General features: G+C 43.9%; 1 protein-coding gene across 2 annotated transcripts in view; it reads right to left on the bottom strand.

The window, feature by feature from the left end:
* The window catches only part of LOC147895020 (folylpolyglutamate synthase-like), a 137649-nt gene that overhangs the window by 35696 nt on the left and 82543 nt on the right, over nt 1-19410 (bottom strand). For both annotated transcript variants that reach the window (XM_087383590.1, XM_087383591.1), the window contains exon 10: nt 2471-2635. In XM_087383590.1, the coding sequence (XP_087239716.1) occupies nt 2471-2635 (165 nt within the window). The remainder of the gene's footprint in view (nt 1-2470; nt 2636-19410) is intronic.

The following is a 19410-nucleotide window of genomic DNA, read 5'->3' as shown; positions in this document are numbered from 1 at the left end:
ATCTAGGGAGTTCCTCGTGAGCTCTCGGTAAAAGTGAGCTTCTACAGAGATCACTATTTGCGTGGATCTTACAGGAGGGGATTACTGAGACACTGGGCTACACCCAGATCTACCTCCCACATGCATTGAGTATCTCTATTGGACAGTTCCGTGTTTCTTCTCACGGGCTAGGAGTTAAATTCCACATGAGAGATGAAGACCACTTCCACAGATAGCCACCAACGTTCTATCTTTGAACTCAAGCTAGCAGAGCCCCATCCACCACTAGGCTCCCCTTTTGGGGACTCCTATGATATATCTACCCAGAGTTGATGTTGGATCTCACTTGATATGATGATGATGATGATGATGATATTATGACTATGTAGTACTTAGCTTTTAGCTTTTAGTATGGATGATGATGTGTGTTTAATACCTCCACCCTCTCCATCCATCCACAAGGCCAGGGATCCCATGAGCGCGGAGAATTATAGGACCATTATAATTGGACATGTCATATCCAAGATTTATGCATCAGTGCTTGATTTCGAGGTCAGTCGATTTGCAAATTGTCAAGGACATAAGAGCAGCAGGAGAGGCTGGATTCCAACGGGATCATGGAACCATGGATCACACTCACACTCAGGTATATCATCGAGGAGGCAAGGGCACAGAAGCAGAGGGTTTATTGTTGCTTTGTGGATTTCCGCAAAGCATTTGATACAATCTAGAGAGCCTACCTCCTCCAGCACCTACAGGATTTGGGTTATGACTAGGAAATCATTTGGGCTGTCATGGTCAGGCAGAGTCCATGGACAGAGGAGATCATGTGCACTATTGGGGTCAAACAAGGGTGTCCTTTATCACCTACCTTCTTTCGCCTCTACATTGACGAGCTTGAGATAGTGATGCGAATACAGGGGGGGATGGATGCTCTCTTACTGGCACTCTGATCCGGATATTGCTATATGCAGATGACGTGGCACTTTTGTCTTCCTCAACAGAGGGGCTCTAGAGAGACCTTGATGCACTATAGTTTTTTTGTGAGTCTTATGATTTGAAGGTCAACCTTGGTAAAACCAAGGTTATGATCTTCAATACGTCTCGAGCCGTCATGCACCAGTAGTAGTTCACGTTTGATGGGTAACCTGTCGAGATAGTTTCATCATACACATATCTATTGGTTGTCTTCTCCGGACCCATCTTCACTATGAGACCTGTGATGCAGGCCCGCCTGAGCAGGGGATACGCTTCATTGGCAAGACTAGAGAGGCAGTTCTTCCACTCGCACTTTCAGGATCCATGGACCAAGGGGCTTCTTTTTTACTCCTTCAGCGGGGATGTATGGCAGCCCTTGCTGGGGGCTTGACTTGTCAAATATAGAGTGGGCTCATGTGGAGCAGCTACAGGTTCTCATGCTATCGCAGATGATTCGTGGATAAGCCATCCGTTCCTCACCAGATCATTCAGGCTAAGTTTGGGTCATCCCCATTATAGCTAGATGCTGCATTTCAAGTCATCACGTATCTGTACTGAGTCAGGGGGTATGGGGATTATACTTTTGGGCGCAACAGACTACCTTGGCTAGCATTGTCCTCCTCTATTGAAGTTTTGGCAGGAGGGGACTAGAGATGTTGGAGAGATGGTTTGAGCGAATAGGGCTCCACATGGATAGAATCCCTCCATTCCAATACAATATGGACGTTTTGTTTTCTCCCCTCTTGTCACACGAGGTCAACCAGGTAATCCGTGAGGATCTCTTACAGCGACACACATTCCGGACCTGGTTGGGACCAAGCGAACTCCCAGCGAAGCTCAGCTTCTACAGAGATCACTGCTTGCATATCATAGAGGAGGGTTTCATTCACTCACCAGGATACACCCAGATCCACTTACCCCACTCACTGAGGATCTCTATTGGCCAATTCCGGGTCTCTTCACATTGACTTTGTATCGAGAGCGGCAGAGCAGAGGGCCTACCCAAGGAGAGGTGCATATGCACATTATGTGAGATGTAGGAGGTTGAGAGGGAGAAGCAGTTCATCTTCAGGTGCACTGTTTGCTATGAGATCCGAGGGCGTTTCTACTGCCTCTTCAGAGATAGCTCTAGTGTTTTGTCCCGATTCCTCCCCCATCGGTCTTCCGGAGACTTTAATAAACTTTCTTTCTTTTCTTTCAGCTTACTTTATTGGTCTTCCAAAGACTTTAATATAACTCTCTCTCTCTCTCTCTCTCTCTAACATCCAGCACGGATACAAATGTTCATAGGTTGTGGAATAGTTCCAAAGATAAAACATTGTTTTTCTGTTTCCCCTCACTTGCTATAGAGAAATGATATAGAAGGGAATTCTCTCATCCCAACACAATGGACATATGTTACAATTAAACGGAAACTCTCATCCCAGCATTTTGTGTAAAGAGCTAAACTTATAGTGTTATTTAACTTGTGTTTTACTACATAATGTAAAAGAGTAAGGAAAGAAATACCCACATGCTCCAACATGCCTAAATGCTCCTTGTCTTGTCGTCTTTCAGCCCAAGTAGTACATAGGGCCACAGCAAGAGCTGCATTGAGTAATTGATGATCGCCTTCCAAATTGAGTTGCAATCCTTTAAGTAAACGCAACTCCAAAGGGAACACCACTGTCAAGGGTATCTGAAAACGTTATGCCAATTGCACATACATTAAAAAACTTCTTTTGAACTCTCAATCGTTGCACTAGTTAACACAATCATTCTTCACATGCTAGAGCATTCAATGATTTTTTGGGCCATGTGTTCCTTCATTTTCCCTCCAAGTGTTGAGATGCATTATCCCTCCCTGCTCTCTATGGTGCTTGCCTGCCCTCTTTCATCTTGTTAGTACAAGGCAGAAAAACTGAAACAAACTTGGGCAATTAGCAGCATTTTATAGAACCCAGAAGTGACACCTCTTTTTTGCAAACAAGAACACAACTTGCAGGAAAGAGATAGTAACATGCCGGGAAATCGATAGGGTTTTGAGGGTCAAGTATTGCGGCACAGGTTTTAGTATCTCACAAAGCTGCTCGAGAAGCACTACGTGATTTGATACCAAGAGAGGATCCATGGACTACTTGGTGCAGGTAGGGTCTATCGCTATTGACCATTGTGTTCCTATACCAATATACCTACTGTTTGAAGGTTTTATTTTGCAGCCCAGAATTGTATTCATAAACCACAGTAAGCAAGGATGAAGGAAGAAGAGGCTGCCATCAAAAGCTGTACATTCATCCTTCATTCAAACCAGTCTCTCTCTCCTGCACATTTTAAAGTTAGTATTCCTAATCCTAACCATTCTCCATCCTTTTTTTCTTTTAAGATATTCTACAATAGTTATATGATTTAGATTATGACTATATTGTATTCTTGACTAAATAGGAATATTTTGTGATTTCAAGCATGATCTATGTGCATTAAAAAACAATCAATGTGGGTTTAAAGCACAATGTCTCTGCTTTATAATATAATTTATGTGCTTGCAAGCATGTCTAGGTGTATGTGTGTGTGTGTGTGTGTGTGTGTGTGTGTGTTGTGCGTGCGTGCACGCATGCGCGTGTGCTAACTATGTTATACTCTTGAGTTTAATAACAATATTTGGTGCTTTCAATCAAAGTCTCTGTGTGTGTGTGTGTGTGTGTATGTGTGTGTGGAATGGGTGAGTTCCCAACCTAGAGGATAGCCGAGATGTCGAATAAATTGAGAAGCGGGGACAATTTCCCCAGGCCACAGAAGACTGTGCCATTCCTGTTCATGCAACGGCAACAATTTTGATTTCTGAAAATTTACCCGAAGACCAGCAGCCAATCCATATGTAGAAAGAGCCTGCATAATCATGGACAGATCACTCCGAGTATTTTTTGGGGTAAAGAATGAATCATCAGCATATGCTTGAGCAATCATGCTGTGACTGCCAACAATCTCCAAACCATGCAACTGGTCAGTGTCCAAAAGGTGGTCCAGATATTGAAGCATTGGATGAGTAGCTATGGCAAAAAGTAAAGCACTTAGGGGACATCCTTGCCTAACAGAACAGCCAAGAGTCCATGATGTAGAAATATCCCCTGAAAGTATGCAGGCAACTTTACTATCTTGATATAGCCAAGCATAACTTGCTGCATTTTTGTGCCAAATCCCAATGCCTGCATAGTCGATGAAATAAAATCCCACTTAACAGTATCAAAGGCTTTGGCAATATCAACTTGCAATAATAAAACATCTTGCTGCGTGTATTTGGCATATTCAATTCCAACATAGGCATTAGCAATGTTATCTGTGATATGCCTACGCGGAACAAAGCCATATTGGGCAGGATGCAACCCATCATGTAAAAACCCCTTTAGCCGATCGACAATCATTTTTGTTGTGACTTTGTAAATGACTGGCATAAGGGTGATAGGTCTCCAGTCTGCCAAAGATTCACAAATTTGTTTTTTTGGAAGGAGTTTAACAATACCTCTCTTTCATGTGTCTGGCATTTTCTGATTTTGCCATGCAGCATTCACCATATGCATCAATGTATGCTTCAAAAGAGGCCAATATTCTAGAAAAAACTCAACTGTAAGACCATCCCATCCTGGAGATTTCCATCTGACGCAAGATTTGATTACATCTGATAGTTCCCTCTCAGTAAAAGGTTCCTCCAATTCCAAATCTTGAGTAGTGGAAATAATAGGAGAAACATGCTGCAACAGTAAATTTCGTGCAACCAAAGCTTGCTGTGAGGAAGGAACTGCAGAACCAAATTGATGAGAGAAATGATGCACACAAACAGAAGCAAGCTGTGACCGCGAGGTGGTCCATGATCCATCAGGCATAAGCACCCTGCAAATTTCTGTTTTTAATCTCCTTTGATGCAAGCTTTTGAAAAATTCTTTGGAAGAGCAGCCTTTATCTGTAAAGGCTCTTTGTCTGGCATTGAGCCTCCCGTACCTTCTGCGTGTTTTGTAGACCCTCCAGTACAGTCCATTGTCCCTGCTGTACGGCCTTCCGTATAGACTGTACGGTCGACCGTACAGCTTGTACGGATGACCGTACAGTCTTCTGCGCAGCCACCTCCCCCTTTTGTCTTTTCCGCTTTGACACCTCCTTTTGCCCCTGCTCCTACTCGTGTGTTTCTTTGCCAAAAGCATGGTGGTCTGCCTGCCTCTCCTCTTATCAAATCAGCAAAGCTGGATGGTTTTGATGGCCCTTCTTCTTCACTCCAGCTGGATCTTCTTCGCCAATTGTGCTCTGCCTCTGTCACAGAAGTTCCTTCATCGAGTTTCCCGCTTGTTTGCTCCATGGATTCTGCCCTTTTGGTCTCTGGTCTTCGACAAGCTCAACAATTTGGAGTTTGCCTCTACTTCTCATGGGCAGGGTTTTATCTTCAGCTCAGCTCCGTGATTGGGCTGATGTTGCAGTGGGTCTGGATTCTATTTCTTCCTTTGTCTTTCTAGGCAAAGGATTTTACTATGACCAGTGCTCTTCGACTGAGGTGGTAGAGCACCTTGTTAATGATGCTGGTGTCCTTGGAGGGGGTTTCTTTGCTTATGTTATGCCCTGGGATCCACTTTTTGATCCTTCTGCAACACTTCTGACTCACTGTCCGGTTTGGATCACTCTCAAAGCGCTGCCTGTGCCTCTTCTTCAACATCTTCCAACTCTTGCAGCTTTTTTGGGAAGGCCTCTCCATATTCCGAGACAGGAGTTCTTGCAAGCCTCTCGTGATGTTCATCTTTGCATTCTGTGGGATATGACGCAGCCCTGCCATCCACTCTGGATATTTGTTCATCCGCTGCGCATCGGGCTCCATTTTGCATCTTTTCCCACTGCATGTTATCGGTGCCGACAGGTTGGCCATTTTGCACGCACTTGCCCTTCCATATCTAGGCCCATACCACCTGCTCCTTCTTCAGCTGTCAATGTTACTCTCCCTTCTCCTCCGGTTTCTGCTATGACTTCTTTGGTGAAGTCCTCTAGTACTCCGAAGCACTACTGGAGGAAGGTTGATAAATCACAGGCAAATCTTCCTCTTGTTGAAGAAGCTCAGGATTGCACTCTGTTTGAGCACCATCAGTTTTCTTCTACTCAGGATATGGATGTAACCATTGCAGAGGGCAAGTTACAGGATGATACGCATGTTATTTCTCAGGATACTGCCCCTGCTCCTATTCAGATTGATCCTCCCAATGAAGCTCAAATGCAAAATCTTATTTCATCAGATGTAGCTTCTTTATTGGAAGACACAAATGTTCAGTTAGCTTCTATGCCTTTGATGCCTGCGCCAGAGTTTTCCTCTGTCAGGGATGCAGAAGTACCTTTTTTATTGGAATCTTTCCATCCTATGCTACAACAGGTTTTTGACCCTTTGATTCAAAAATTTCGGGTACCAGCCTATATCAAGAAGAATCATAAGGGCAAAACACAGCTTGTTTTTATTGATGGTGTAGTTTCATCACTGCATCAGTTTTTATAGAGCAACAATTTGAAGTTGGAGGATGCTGTGTTTGATTCTTCTCCAGCTTGATATGTAACTTTTTACTTGGTTACCTCATGACTTTTGCTATGAGGTTTTAGTTGTAAAAACTTTTTCCTTGTACTTATTGATGGGTTTTTACCTCTTTTTGAGGTTTCCCACACAGAAATATAAAGATTTCACTTTTATTTTTAAAAAAGAAAAAAAAAGTGTGTGTATATGTGTGTGTGTGTGTGTGTGTGTGAGCTTTGGTCGGTGCGATGGAGGAGAGGAGGTCGGTGGTGGGGTCGTGAGGGTTGCTGCTCAGCCTCTCTGAGCCCCCGTACAGGTCCGCGTCACGACCTCGTACAGCTCCACCCCTTTTCCGTACGTCTGTACGGACGCCGTACAGACAGTGCTCTTCTTCCCTGTGAAGCCTCGCCATATCTGCTCGTCCTTTCCCGTACCTTTCGTACAGCTTGCATCGACTTTTTTCGTGCCTTCCGTCCTGCTCCGTACAATTTGCCCTGCTGTTCTGCGTCAACAGCCCCTTCCTTCTCTGTATTCCGTACAGCCTCTGTGTACCTTCTCGCCTTCCGTACGACTCAACCTCCGCAATCCTTCTTCCGTACATCCGTATGATCTGTACCTTATGTACAGTCCGTACAGCTTGCACTTCCATCCCGTTCACTGTCCGTACAGTTCTGTTTTGCTTCCGCCTCTTCATCAATCCCGCCATGTTTCTCTTCATGGAAGATCAGTTCAAAAGTTACTCTCGCAAGGAGTCTTCCCGGGACTCCAAAAGACAGCAAGTTGATTTCTCTTCTGCAGATTCTGTAGATGCTCACTATGTTTTTGACATGCTTAAAGATGAATTTCATCACAGCCGGAAGGAGTGGGCCAAACCTCCCCCGGCCATCAAATATAAGTTGAAGCTGCCTTCATTGGTTGCTCCTCTTCGAAAGTTCTCTCAGCAAGCAGTTATCATTTTTTTCCCAGGAAAGTTACCTTCAGCCAATGATGTGGCCCAGTGGGTTCAGGCACTGTTGGGAGGCTGCTTTGTTGAAGGAGAATATTTTGCTTCCAAGGTTTTTATGAAGTGCATTTTTCGGATGCCTCATAACGTCAGCAGATATTGGAGATGTCGCCCTTATTCTATGGCAGACAAATGGTGCATGTCATGCCATGGTCGCCAAATAAGGATTACCACAGCCTCATTCGACATCACTGCCCTGTATGGGTTGAGGTAGTGGATTTCCCGGACTATATGAGGGCTGAGTTACCAAGTTTGGCAGCCACTTTGGGGCAAGTTGTATGCCCACCCCGCCCTTCGGGTAATCGCAATCGCTTTTGTATTCTTTGGGATACAGATCACCCTACCCCTCCTTCCATTGCGGTAGAAGTGGAGGATGTTCCCCTCGGTGAAAAATACTTTGATTTGAAATGGGGAGTTTTTGCAGGTGCTTGTTTCACATGCCATAAGTTTGGCCACCTTGCCTCACAGTGTCCTGCAGTTCTGCATTAGCTCCCACCTGCAGCTATTGCTCCAGAAAATACTCCTTCCTCTACTTATGCTCCGGGGTCTAAGGCTATGCCTACCAAACTGGGTGATGTTGCATCCAAATCTGTCCCTTCCAAAGAAAATGTGGTTCAGGTTTCAGCTAAGCAAAAGGATAAGGGGAAGGGCAAAATTTCAGAATCTCATGCCTCTACCCAGGGTGCCTGGCAGCAACCCAAAAAGGTATTCGCTCTCAAACCATGTCCGTTACAATCTCGCCATTGGGATGCTTCAACTTCTACCCCTGGTCAGACCTCTACCCCTGCTGACAGCCTTGCTTCTCAACTGTGGGTTGAGGTGTTAAAAAGGGGTATCCCAGTATGTGACAATGATGAGGATCATAGAGCTAATGATCCAGGAGGCCAGGTGGATGTTGATGTCATGGCTGAGGCCTAACAGCTTATACTTTACTCTGCTTTTGGTTTGACTGTACATATCTTCTATGTCTACTTCAATTACTTGCATTACACACAATGTTAAAGGTCTTTGTAATGTCAATAAGTGGAGGCTTTTCTGGCATTATGTACATAGAATGCATCCCGATGTGATCTCATTACAGGAACACAATCAACACTTCTTGGCTGGCCAGCAAGGCCACTATGCTGGTTATGATATTTTTTATGCTGGTACAATGCACTTTTCGGGGGTCTGCATGCTGGTAAAACATGATATGCAGCCCACGGTTGCTTACAATGACCCTCAGGGTCGATGGATGGCGATCAGGTGCATCTAGGAGGCTGATCTCTATGAAATAGCATCAGTTTATGCTTCACAAACCTCTGTGACTAGAGCTCAAATGTGGGACTCCCTTAAACAATATTCATGCCTGTCCAATGCTTTTTTGTGTGGAGACTTCAACAACTCGCCTGCCACTCAAGATAATACAACTCATCATTCTCACATGATCCCCACTGAGCTCCGACATTGGGAAGATATGCTCTCATCCCTGCATGCAGAAGATTTATGGCTCTCAACAAGGGACAGGGATATGGGTTATACATATCATCACAATGCCTTTACTCATTACTGGGCTCGACTTGACAGATGGTATTTGCTGCATGCTCAGCAGTATGCTGATTTTACATGTACACTTTGGGTTGATCATTCCCTCTTGCTCTCTGATCATTTTCCAGTATGTTTGACATTATCAATAGCACGTTTGATAGATGACATGCCTTTCTTTGGTCGTCGCCTGCTCCATGTTAATAGTGCTTATTTGCTTCATCAACAAATTCAGAACATGGTGAGAGTGGCTGTCCGTCCCCTCCTCTTACATGCTCAAGAGGATATGGATTTTGCTTGGATCAGTCTTGCTCATCGCTTACAGGCTGTTATTCAAGATTATGGACGGAGTTACATGGGAAACCTCAGGCTCAAGCTGAAATGGGCTCAGTCTCACAAGCAGAAAATGGATGCAATCAGTTCTCATAGGCAGCTTACCTCTTCTGAGCAGGATTCTTGTGCTTATGCGGTTCATATCATCCACCAAAATGATCTTCGCAAATTAAAGAAATGGCAAATCCGAGCTCGCATGAAACCCCTTTTGGATAAGGGCTGTTCCTCCAAAGCCTTTTTTAAAAGTCTTCATGTGGATAGGCGAAAGGAGGATATTTGCAGGATCAAGAAAGATGATGGCACTTGGACTACTTCCAAATCAGAATTGGAATCGCAATGTTCTAGTCATTTCCAGCATCTCCTTTCTCTTCAGCCTGATCATCTGATGCAAGTGGATACAAGGTCTCAATTTCTTATGCAAGTCCAGCCCATTTTGTCTCGGGAACAGGCTCATGCCTTGGAGCAGCCTTTTATGCTTAGTGAATTGGATGATAGTTTGAGGCATCTACGCAAAAGCAGCTCTCCTGGTTGGGATGGATTGACTGTCGAATTCTTCCGCGCATTTTGGGGTGATCTCAAAAATACTCTTCTCCTAATGATCAATCATGCTTGGGCAGAACAATCTCTTCCCCCATCCTAGAAACATGGCCTAGTCAAATTGATTCCCAAAAAAAGCTTGTGTGAGACGATGGCTGATTGGAGGCCTATATCTCTCATGCCTGTTATTTACAAACTCATTGCTAAAATGATTGTCCTCAGAGTTCGATTCTTTATGCAAGCAGGACTTCATCCTAGACAGTATGGGTTTGTCCCCAGAAGGCAGATCACTGACAATATTTCCAATGCTTTGCTTGCGATTGAGTATGCCAAATATTCTAAACAAGACGTTCTCATTCTGCAAGTAGACATTGCGAAAGCATTTGATACTGTCCACTGGGATTTTATCTCTCAGACTATGCATAAATTGGGATTTGGCCCTCGGCTCGTCCATATCATCTACTGGCTCTATTCTCAGGCCACAGCGCAGTGCTTGCTTGGTGGTGGGTTGTCAAGAACCTGGACTATGACCCGCTCAGTGAGACAGGGTTGCCCTCTTAGTTCTTTACTGTATGCCATTGCTACCCATCCGTTACTGTTGCATATGGACTATCTTGCAGATACTGGACAGCTTCATGGCTTGCCAATTCCAGGGGCATAGTCATTTCTTGCACAGGCATATGCTGATGATTCATACTTTATGCCCAGGAATTCTCAAAGTGACCTTTCTCACTTGATGCATACACTGAATGACTTTGGCATGGCTGCTGGATTGCAAATCGATTTTCAGAAATCAAAACTTGTAGCTTTGAAAGAAGCTGATTGGCATGCACTTCTCTGGCCAGGTCACATTATCTCTTCCCACACTATTGTGAGGCATCTAGGCTACCCCATTGACTGGAATATTACCCCGCAACAACAGCTCAAATGGGTGCTTCAAAAGATCAACAAGAAGCTGGAATACTGGCATTTGTCCACTTGGCCTTCACATGTTCGACTTCGGATAGTACAGTCCATCATTATGGCATATGTGCAATTTTATTTGCCTCTGCTTCCCTGGTCTTTCAAGCATTTGGCTTCCTATATGTCTCAGGCTATGGAGATATTTTGGAAAAGCAAATCTCATAAAAAGGCTTTGCGACTACTACCTATGCAGTCTATTTGTTCACCCAAGACTCATGGGGGGCTGAATATTCTCAATCTCCAGGTTCATATGTTGGCAAGAAAGAGCACTATGATTGCTGATTTTTTTCAGCAAAAACAGCCATGGGCTATTATGTTAGCAGCTATGTGTGGAAACATGAAGTCCCACGCATATGGGAATTGGATTACAGATCACTGGGAAGCAGTCATGACCACATTTCAGGGGAAAATTCCTGGTTGCCCTGTTTCTAATGCTTTTATTCATGATTGGAAGAGAATTCTCTCATATGCAAAATGGACAGGTGCTTCTTCTCATCATGGTAATTCTCTTCGCTTGGAAAGCATCCATTGGAGCAAGGTGTTTGAATTGCCTCTCGCATTACAGGCACCTATTAAAGCATACAATCTCATGAACTTCGGCATAAGATTTGTTGGCGATGTTGTGGATCAACAAGGTTGTATGCTTTCATTTCCACAAGCTTGCAGGACATTCTCCTTGGGTCTACATCATAGGTCCATTTGGAGAATTCTTTCAACTATGTTGCAGCCATTTGTTCCGGTCCCTCCACTGTTTGTACAAGACAGATTACTGGAGTGGAATTTGACTTCCTTACCTCCTGCTACCCATACGCTCTCAATGCACAATCTGACCTCCTCGAAGGTCTACAGATTTCTTCTTCCACCGCCATGGATTGACAAGCATGCCAACACTCTTTGGAATTTGGATAGGCCTCTATCTTGGTGGCAATCACGACTCATGAAAATCTAGAAAGCCAAATTGCCATTGAAACAGAGGCTTTTCTTTTGGAGATGTATAGTGGGAGCTTTTTCCATTGGGGCGAAATTGGCAGCACGCCGCATTCCTTCCCCCTCCTGCCCCCGTTGCTCTCATCACTGTGAAACAGTTCCTCACCTATTATGGTCTTGCCCACACTCTCGCATATTGATCACTCATATTTCTCATTTGCTGCGGCTTCGGTTTCCCTCTATCAGATTTGGGAAACTTTTTTGGATGTTTGGATGCCTCTCATCTTAGATGTCTCCATTCCTCCTCTTCTTTCACTGGACTCGCTTTTGGGTACTATGGACCATTTGGACACAGAGACTGCATTCTAGGATGGGTCAACAGTTTCCTCAAGCATATATTTTCTTCAGAATGTCCCTCAAGCAATCCTTATATGACAGTTTTGCTGCAAGGGACTTAGATGCTACTAGCCTTGAAGTGTTCTCTACCTGTTTTTGAGTTTTCCATTGGGCTCTCTCTTGGAGTCTAATGTCAGTGTGTGGGAGACTTCCCATCTTGTAAATTTATGAGAATATAAATACACTGGATATTACCAAAAAAAAAAAGTGTGTGTGTGAGCTTCGACATTGGGAGGATATGCTTTCTTTCTTGCATGCAGAAGATTTATGGCTCTCAACAAGGGATAGAGATATGGGTTATACATACTATCACAATGCTTTCACTCATTACTGGGCTCGACTTGACAGATGGTATTTGTTGCATGCTCAGCAGTATGCTAGTTTCACATGTGCATTATGGGTTGATCATTCCCTCTTGCTGTCTGATCACTTTCCAGTATGCTTGACATTATGTATAGCACGATTGACAGATGATATGCCTTTTTTTGGTCGTCGTCTACTCCATATTAATAGTGCTTATGTGCTTCATCAACAATTTCAGAACATGGTGAGAGTGGCTGTCCGCCCCCTCCTCTTACATGCTCAGGAGGACATGGATTTTGCTTGGATCAGTCTTGCCCATCGCTTGCAGGCTGTTATTCAAGATTATGGACGGAGTCAGATGGCAAACCTCAGGCTTAAGCTGAAATGGGCTCAATCTCACAAGCAACAAATGGATGTAATCAGCTCTTATAGGCAGCTCACCTCCTCTAAACAGGATTCTTGCGCTTATGCGGTTCATATCATTCATCAAAATGATCTTCGCAAATTAAAGAAGTGGCGAATCCGAGCTCGCATGAAACCCCTTTTGGATAAGGGTTGCTCCTCCAAGGCCTTCTTTAAAAGCCTGCCTGCAGATAGGCGAAAGGAGGATATTTGCAGGATCAGGCAGGATGATGGCACCTGGACCACCTCCAAATCAGAATTGGAATCACAATGCTCTAGTCATTTCTAGCATCTCTTTTCTCCTCAGCCTGATTATTCGATGCAAGTGAATGCAGCTAGGTCTCAATTTCTTATGCATGTTCAGCCTATATTATCTCGGGAACAGGCTCATGCATTGCAGCAGCCATTTATGCTTAATGAACTGGATGATGCTTTGAGTCATTTACGTAAAGGCAGCTCTCCTCGTTCGGATGGATTGACTGTTGAATTTTTCTGTGCATTTTGGGGTGATCTCAAGGACACTCTTCTTCTTATGATCAATCATGCTTGGGCAGAACAATCTCTTCCTCCTTCTTGGAAACATGGCCTTGTCAAATTGATCCCCAAAAAAAGGTTGTGTGAGACAATGGTTGATTGGCTGCCCATATCTCTTATGCCAGTCATTTACAAACTCATTGCCAAGATGATTGTCCTTAGGTTTCGATTTATCTTGCAAGCAAGACTTCATCCTAGGCAGTACGGGTTTGTTCCCGAAAGGCAGATTACTGACAATATCTCCAATGTTTTGCTTGCAATTGAGTATGCCAAATATTCTAAACAAGATGTTCTCATTCTGCAAGTGGACATTGCGAAAGCATTTGATACTGTCCATTGGGATTTTATTTCTCAGACTATGCATAAATTGGGATTTGGCCCTCGGCTGGTCCATGTTATTTACTGGTTGTATTCTCTTGCCACTGCGCAGTGTCTGCTTGGTAGTGGGTTGTCAAGGACATGGCTATGACCCGTTCAGTGAGACAGGGATGCCCTCTTAGTTCGCTACTGTATGCCATTGCTACTCATCCGTTATTGTTGCATATGGACCATCTTGCAGATACTGGGCAGCTTCATAGCTTGCAAATTCCAGGGGCACAGCCGTTTCTTGCACAGGCATATGCTGATGATTCATATTTCATGCCCAGGAATTCTCAACGTGACCTCTCTCATTTGATGCATACTTTGAATGATTTTGGCGTAGCTGCTGGACTGCATATCAACTTTCAGAAATCGAATCTTCTAGCATTGAAAGAAGCTGATTGGCATGCACTTCTCTGGCCAGGCCACATTATTTCTTCCCATACCATTGTGAGGCATTTAGGGTATCCCATTGGCTGGAATATTACCCCTCAACAACAGCTCAAATGGGTGCTTCAAAAGATTAACAAGAAGCTGGAATACTGGCACTTGTCAACTTGGCCTCTACATGTTCGACTTCGGATAGTACAGTCTATCATTATGGCATATGTGCAATTTTATTTGCCTCTTCTTCACTGGTCTTTTAAGCATTTGGCTTCCTATATGTCCCAGGCTATGGAGATATTTTGGAAAAGTAAATATCACAAAAAGGCTTTGCAACTACTTCCCATGCAGTCTGTTTGTTCTCCTAAGACTCATGGGGGATTGAATATTCTCAATCTTCAGTTTCATATGTTGGCAAGAAAGAGCACTATGATTGCTGATTTCAGCAAAAACAGCCATGGGCTATTATGTTAGCAGCTATGTGTGGAAACATGAAGTCCCACGCATATGGGCATTGGATTACAGATCACTGGAAAGCAGTCATGACCACATTTCGGGGGAAAATTCCTGGCTGTCCTATTTCTACTGCTTTTATTCATGATTGGAAGAGAATTCTCTCTTATGCTAAATGGTCAGGTGCTTCCTCCCATCATGGTAATTCTCTTCGTTTGGAAAGCATCCATTGGAGCAAGGTGTTTGAATCGCCTCTTGCTTTACAGGCACCTATTAAAGGATATAATCTTATGAAATTGGGCATAAGATTTGTCGGAGATGTGGTGGATCAACATGGTTATGTGCTTTCATTTCCACAAGCTTGCAGGACATTCCCCTTGGGTCTGCATCATAGGCCCATTTGGAGAATACTTAAACTATGTTGCAGCCATTTGTTCCTGTTCCTCCGCTATTTGTACAGGACAGATTACTGGACTGGAATCTGACTTCCTTGTCTCCTGCTACCTGTTCACTTTCAATGCACAATTTGACATCCTCGATGGTCTACAGACTTCTTGTTCCACCGCCATGGATTGATAAGCATGCCAACACTCTTTGGAATTTGGATAGGCCTTTATCTTGGTGGCAATCAAAACTCAAAAAATTTTGGAAAGCTAAATTGCCATTGAAACAGAGGCTTTTCTTTTGGAGATGTATAGTGGGAGCTTTTTCCATTGGGGTGAAATTGGAAGCACGTCGTATTGCTTCCTCTTCCTGCCCCCGTTGCTCTCATCACCGTGAGACAATTCCCCATTTGTTATGGTCTTGCCCGCACTCTCGGATATTGATCACTCATGTCTCTCATTTGCTGCAACTTCAGTTTCCCTCTATCAGATTCGGGAAACTATTATAGATGTTTCGGTGCTTCTCATCTCAGATGTCTCCATTCCTCCTTTTCTTTCACTAGGCTCGTTTTTGGGTACTATGGACTATTTGGACACAGAGATTGCATTTTAGGATGGGACAACAGTTTCCTCAGGCATATGCTTTCTTCAGAATGTCCCTCAAGCAATCTTTATATGATAGTTATGCTGCGAGGGACTTGGATGCTACTAGCCTTGAAGTGTTTTCTCACTGTTTTTGAGTTCTTCCATTAGGGTCTCTTTTGGAGTCTAATGTCATGTACATTGATTTCATGTTAATTTTATAGTTACTGGTTTCACCAAAAAAAAAAAAAAGTGTGTGTGAGAGAGAGTTAGTGTGTGTAGAGAGCTCCAGCCATGGCGACGATTCCAGCCCTCAACCAACTTTGTTGGTGATCTCGACCTGCCCTTACTGCTGCCTATGGTCCGTTCGTCCTCCTGAGCTTGCTCGCTGCTACCAGCCACCTCTCTAGAGCTCTATCTAGTCTCTTGTCCACCTCGTTTTCAGCCTCCTGCAGCTCCCCGTTTTGTTTGTGTGTTGTGGTGCGACCTCTGCCTTTCAGCCTCGTCAAGGTTTCCGTACACCTGTACGGTCCCCGTACACCTTCCGTACGCTATTCGTACAGTCCCGTATGCATCTCCATACATATCTGCACACGTTTCTGCACGCAGTTCCGTACAATCCTGTCTGCACCTCCGTACAGTCCCGTGTCTGCATCTCCATACAATCCCGTCTTCAGGTCCGTACACGTCTGCTGTTTTTTGTACTTCTCCGTACAGTCCCGTGTCTGTACGCTCCTTTTTTTCTTCTTTTCTTGCCACAGTTCAATCATGGCTTCAGATTTGGATGTTTGTACATATGCTCGAAAAGAAATACCCGTAGATGCTAAGCGTCGCCTATCAGAGCCTGCATCACAAGATGATGAACTTACTGTGGAAGCTCAGTACGTGTTTGACACCCTTAAGGATGACTTTCAGCAATCATGACAGTCATGACAGGAATGGGGCAAACCGGTTCCAGAGGTCACGTACAAATTGAAATTGCCGTCCCTCGTCAATCCTCTCAGGAAGTTGTCTCAAACTGCGGTTATAATTTTCTTTCCACGAAGAATCCCAGTGGCCAGTGATGTCGCGCAGTGGATTAAGTCCATCCTTGAAGGATGCTTTGTAGAGGGAGTGTATTTTGCTTCCAGAGGCTTTTATGAGGTGCATTTATCAAATGCTTCGTGCAAGCAGAGGTTTCTTGAGTTCTCTCCCCTGTTTTACCGGAAGCAGATGGTACATGCTATGCCCTGGTCCCCAAACAAGGATTATCAAAGTCTTATACGACATCATTGTCCTGTATGGGTTGAGGTTGTTAACTTCCCGGACTATATGCGTGAAGACTTACCTGGCCTGGCTGCTTCTTTGGGACAGGTCGTTTGTCCTCCACGGCCCATGGGAAACCGTGACAGGTTCTGCATTCTCTGGGACACTGATACACCTACCCCTCCTTCTATGGCATGGAAGTTGAGGGAGTGCAATTGGGAAAAAAGTATTTTGAATTGAAGTGGGGCGTGTTTGCAGGAGCTTGTTTTGCCTGCCACAAGTTTGGGCATCTAGCCTCTGAATGCCCAATGGTTCTGCATCAGCCCCCTCCCAATGCCTTGCCGCCCCAAACATGGGAAATGAATGAGAATTTGCAAGCTAAGACAACAAATAGAAATGGAGCAAAGAATGCCAAACCAATCAATCAGGTGCAGTCACTTGCTAGGAAAGGAAAAGATAAAGGAAAAGAGAAGATGAAGGAATCTGCAGGGATTGATCAGGATGGTTTTCAACAACCTAAGAAGGTGGTTGTATTGAAGCAACGCCTCCTTCAATCTCGTCAATGGGATGCTTCTTCTCCCTCACCCGGACAGGATTCTACTTCAGCTCCAATCCTTCAAAATTGGGTGGGGGTATTGAAGAAGGGCATCCCCATATGTGATTTAGAAGAAGGGGAAAATGCTGTGTCTTTCATGGATCATGAAGGAATGCAGCCCATGCAGGCAGAGGCTTTGCCTCTCTGATGTCTTGTTTTCTTCTCATACTTTGCTGTATATACCTCTCTCATGCCCCAAACACTTAAGTGCTTTACATACAATGTACAGAGCCTCTGCAATATCTCCAAGTGGAGGCTTTTATGGAATTATTTACATAAAATGCAGCCAGATATTGTTTGTTTGCAAGAACATCATCAACACTGCATGGTTGGTCATCATGATTATTTTGGCGGTTATGATATATATTATGCTGGTACCACTACCTACTCAGGTGTATGCATACTAGTTAGACATGAGCTGGAACCTCAGTTAGCCTTCAATGACAGCAGTGGCAGATGGATGGTCATACAATGTAATGTCAATGGTGATATTCTTGAGTTTGCAACAGTTTATGCTTCCCAGACCTCTGCCATGAGGGCTTCATTATGGGATTCTTTATGCAGATATCCATGGAGATCCAATGCATTCATCTGTGGAGATTTTAATAATTCCCCTCTACCAAGAGATAACACCACTTCAAGATCTCATATGCTATCATTGGAAAGACAGAAATGGGATAGCATGCTTCTTTCTGTGCAGGCTGAGGATTTATGGCTGCTTCTCCAAGGGTCAGTGCCTGGATATACTTTTCATCATAATGCACTTACTACATACTGGGCAAGGCTTGACAGATGGTATTTGTTTTACCCACAACAATTTGCAGATTTTTGCCCTTATCTCTTTATAGATTTCTCATTGGGCTTGTCAGATCATGCCCCATTGTGGATGAATTTGCAGCTTGGCATGCCTCTGGATGATTTGCCCCCTTTCGAGTAGATTATTGCATGTTAATCAGGCTTATTTCCGACATCACTATTTCCAGCAAATGATCAGACTTGCAATTCATCCCTTGCCTTTGCATGCCCAGGAGGACATGAATTATGCTTGGGACAGTTTTGTCTCTCGTATGCAGAATGTCATTAGGGAGTATGGCAACTGGCATATGACTGAATGGAGGAATGAGGTTAAATGGGCAAAAAGGACAGCACAACAATTGACTGAATTTTCTCAATTAAGGCCTCTCTCTGATTCAGAAAACGATACCCTATCACATGCTCAGATTAAATTGACTGTTAATGATCAGAGGAAATTGCACAAATGGCAGATCAGGGCAAGAATGAAGCCCCTCATGGATAAGGGCTGCTCATCAAAAGCCTTTTTCCAAGGCTTACAAGCTACTCGAAAGAAAAACTCATGTCTAAGGGTAAGGAAGCTCGATGGCTCTTGGACGCACTCTTTCTCTGATCTCCAAGATGAATGCCAAAATTACTTCCAGAAATTGTTCTCCGGTCCTGGTTCCCCATCAAATCAAATGACTGATGCTAGGACTGAATTCCTCCAATATGTTTCTCGAATAGTAGAAATGGATGATGCTCTTATCTTGGAGAAACCTTTTACTGACACAGAACTTGATAATGCATTGTTCCACCTCAGCAAATACAAGTCCCCTAACTGGGATGGCCTTACGGTGGAATTTTATATTTCTTTTTGGGATGATTTGAAAGAAGTCCTCTTGCAAATAATCAATGTTGCCTGGCAAGAAAATCAGTTGCCGCACTCTTGGAAGCATGGCATAGTCAAACTTGTGCCCAAAAAACATCTGTGTGACCATATATCAAATTGGAGGCCTATTACTTTGATGCCTGTAGTTTAAAAACTCATTGCCAAAATGATTGTGCATAGGCTTCACAGGATACTGGATGCGGGACTTCATCCCCATCAGTATGGGTTTGTGCCGCGAAGACAAATCCATGACAATATATCCAATGCCTTGACTGCAATTGAATATGCTAAGTATTCGCATCAAGATGTGCTCATATTGCAGGAAGATATTGCTAAGGCATTTGACACTGTTCAATG

This window comes from Dipteris shenzhenensis, chromosome 13 (assembly GCF_047967505.1).
Source record: "Dipteris shenzhenensis isolate YYH24624 ecotype China chromosome 13, Dip_SZ_1.0, whole genome shotgun sequence".
Taxonomy (NCBI): domain Eukaryota; kingdom Viridiplantae; phylum Streptophyta; class Polypodiopsida; order Gleicheniales; family Dipteridaceae; genus Dipteris; species Dipteris shenzhenensis.
This window is presented reverse-complemented; position numbering and strand designations above follow the sequence as displayed.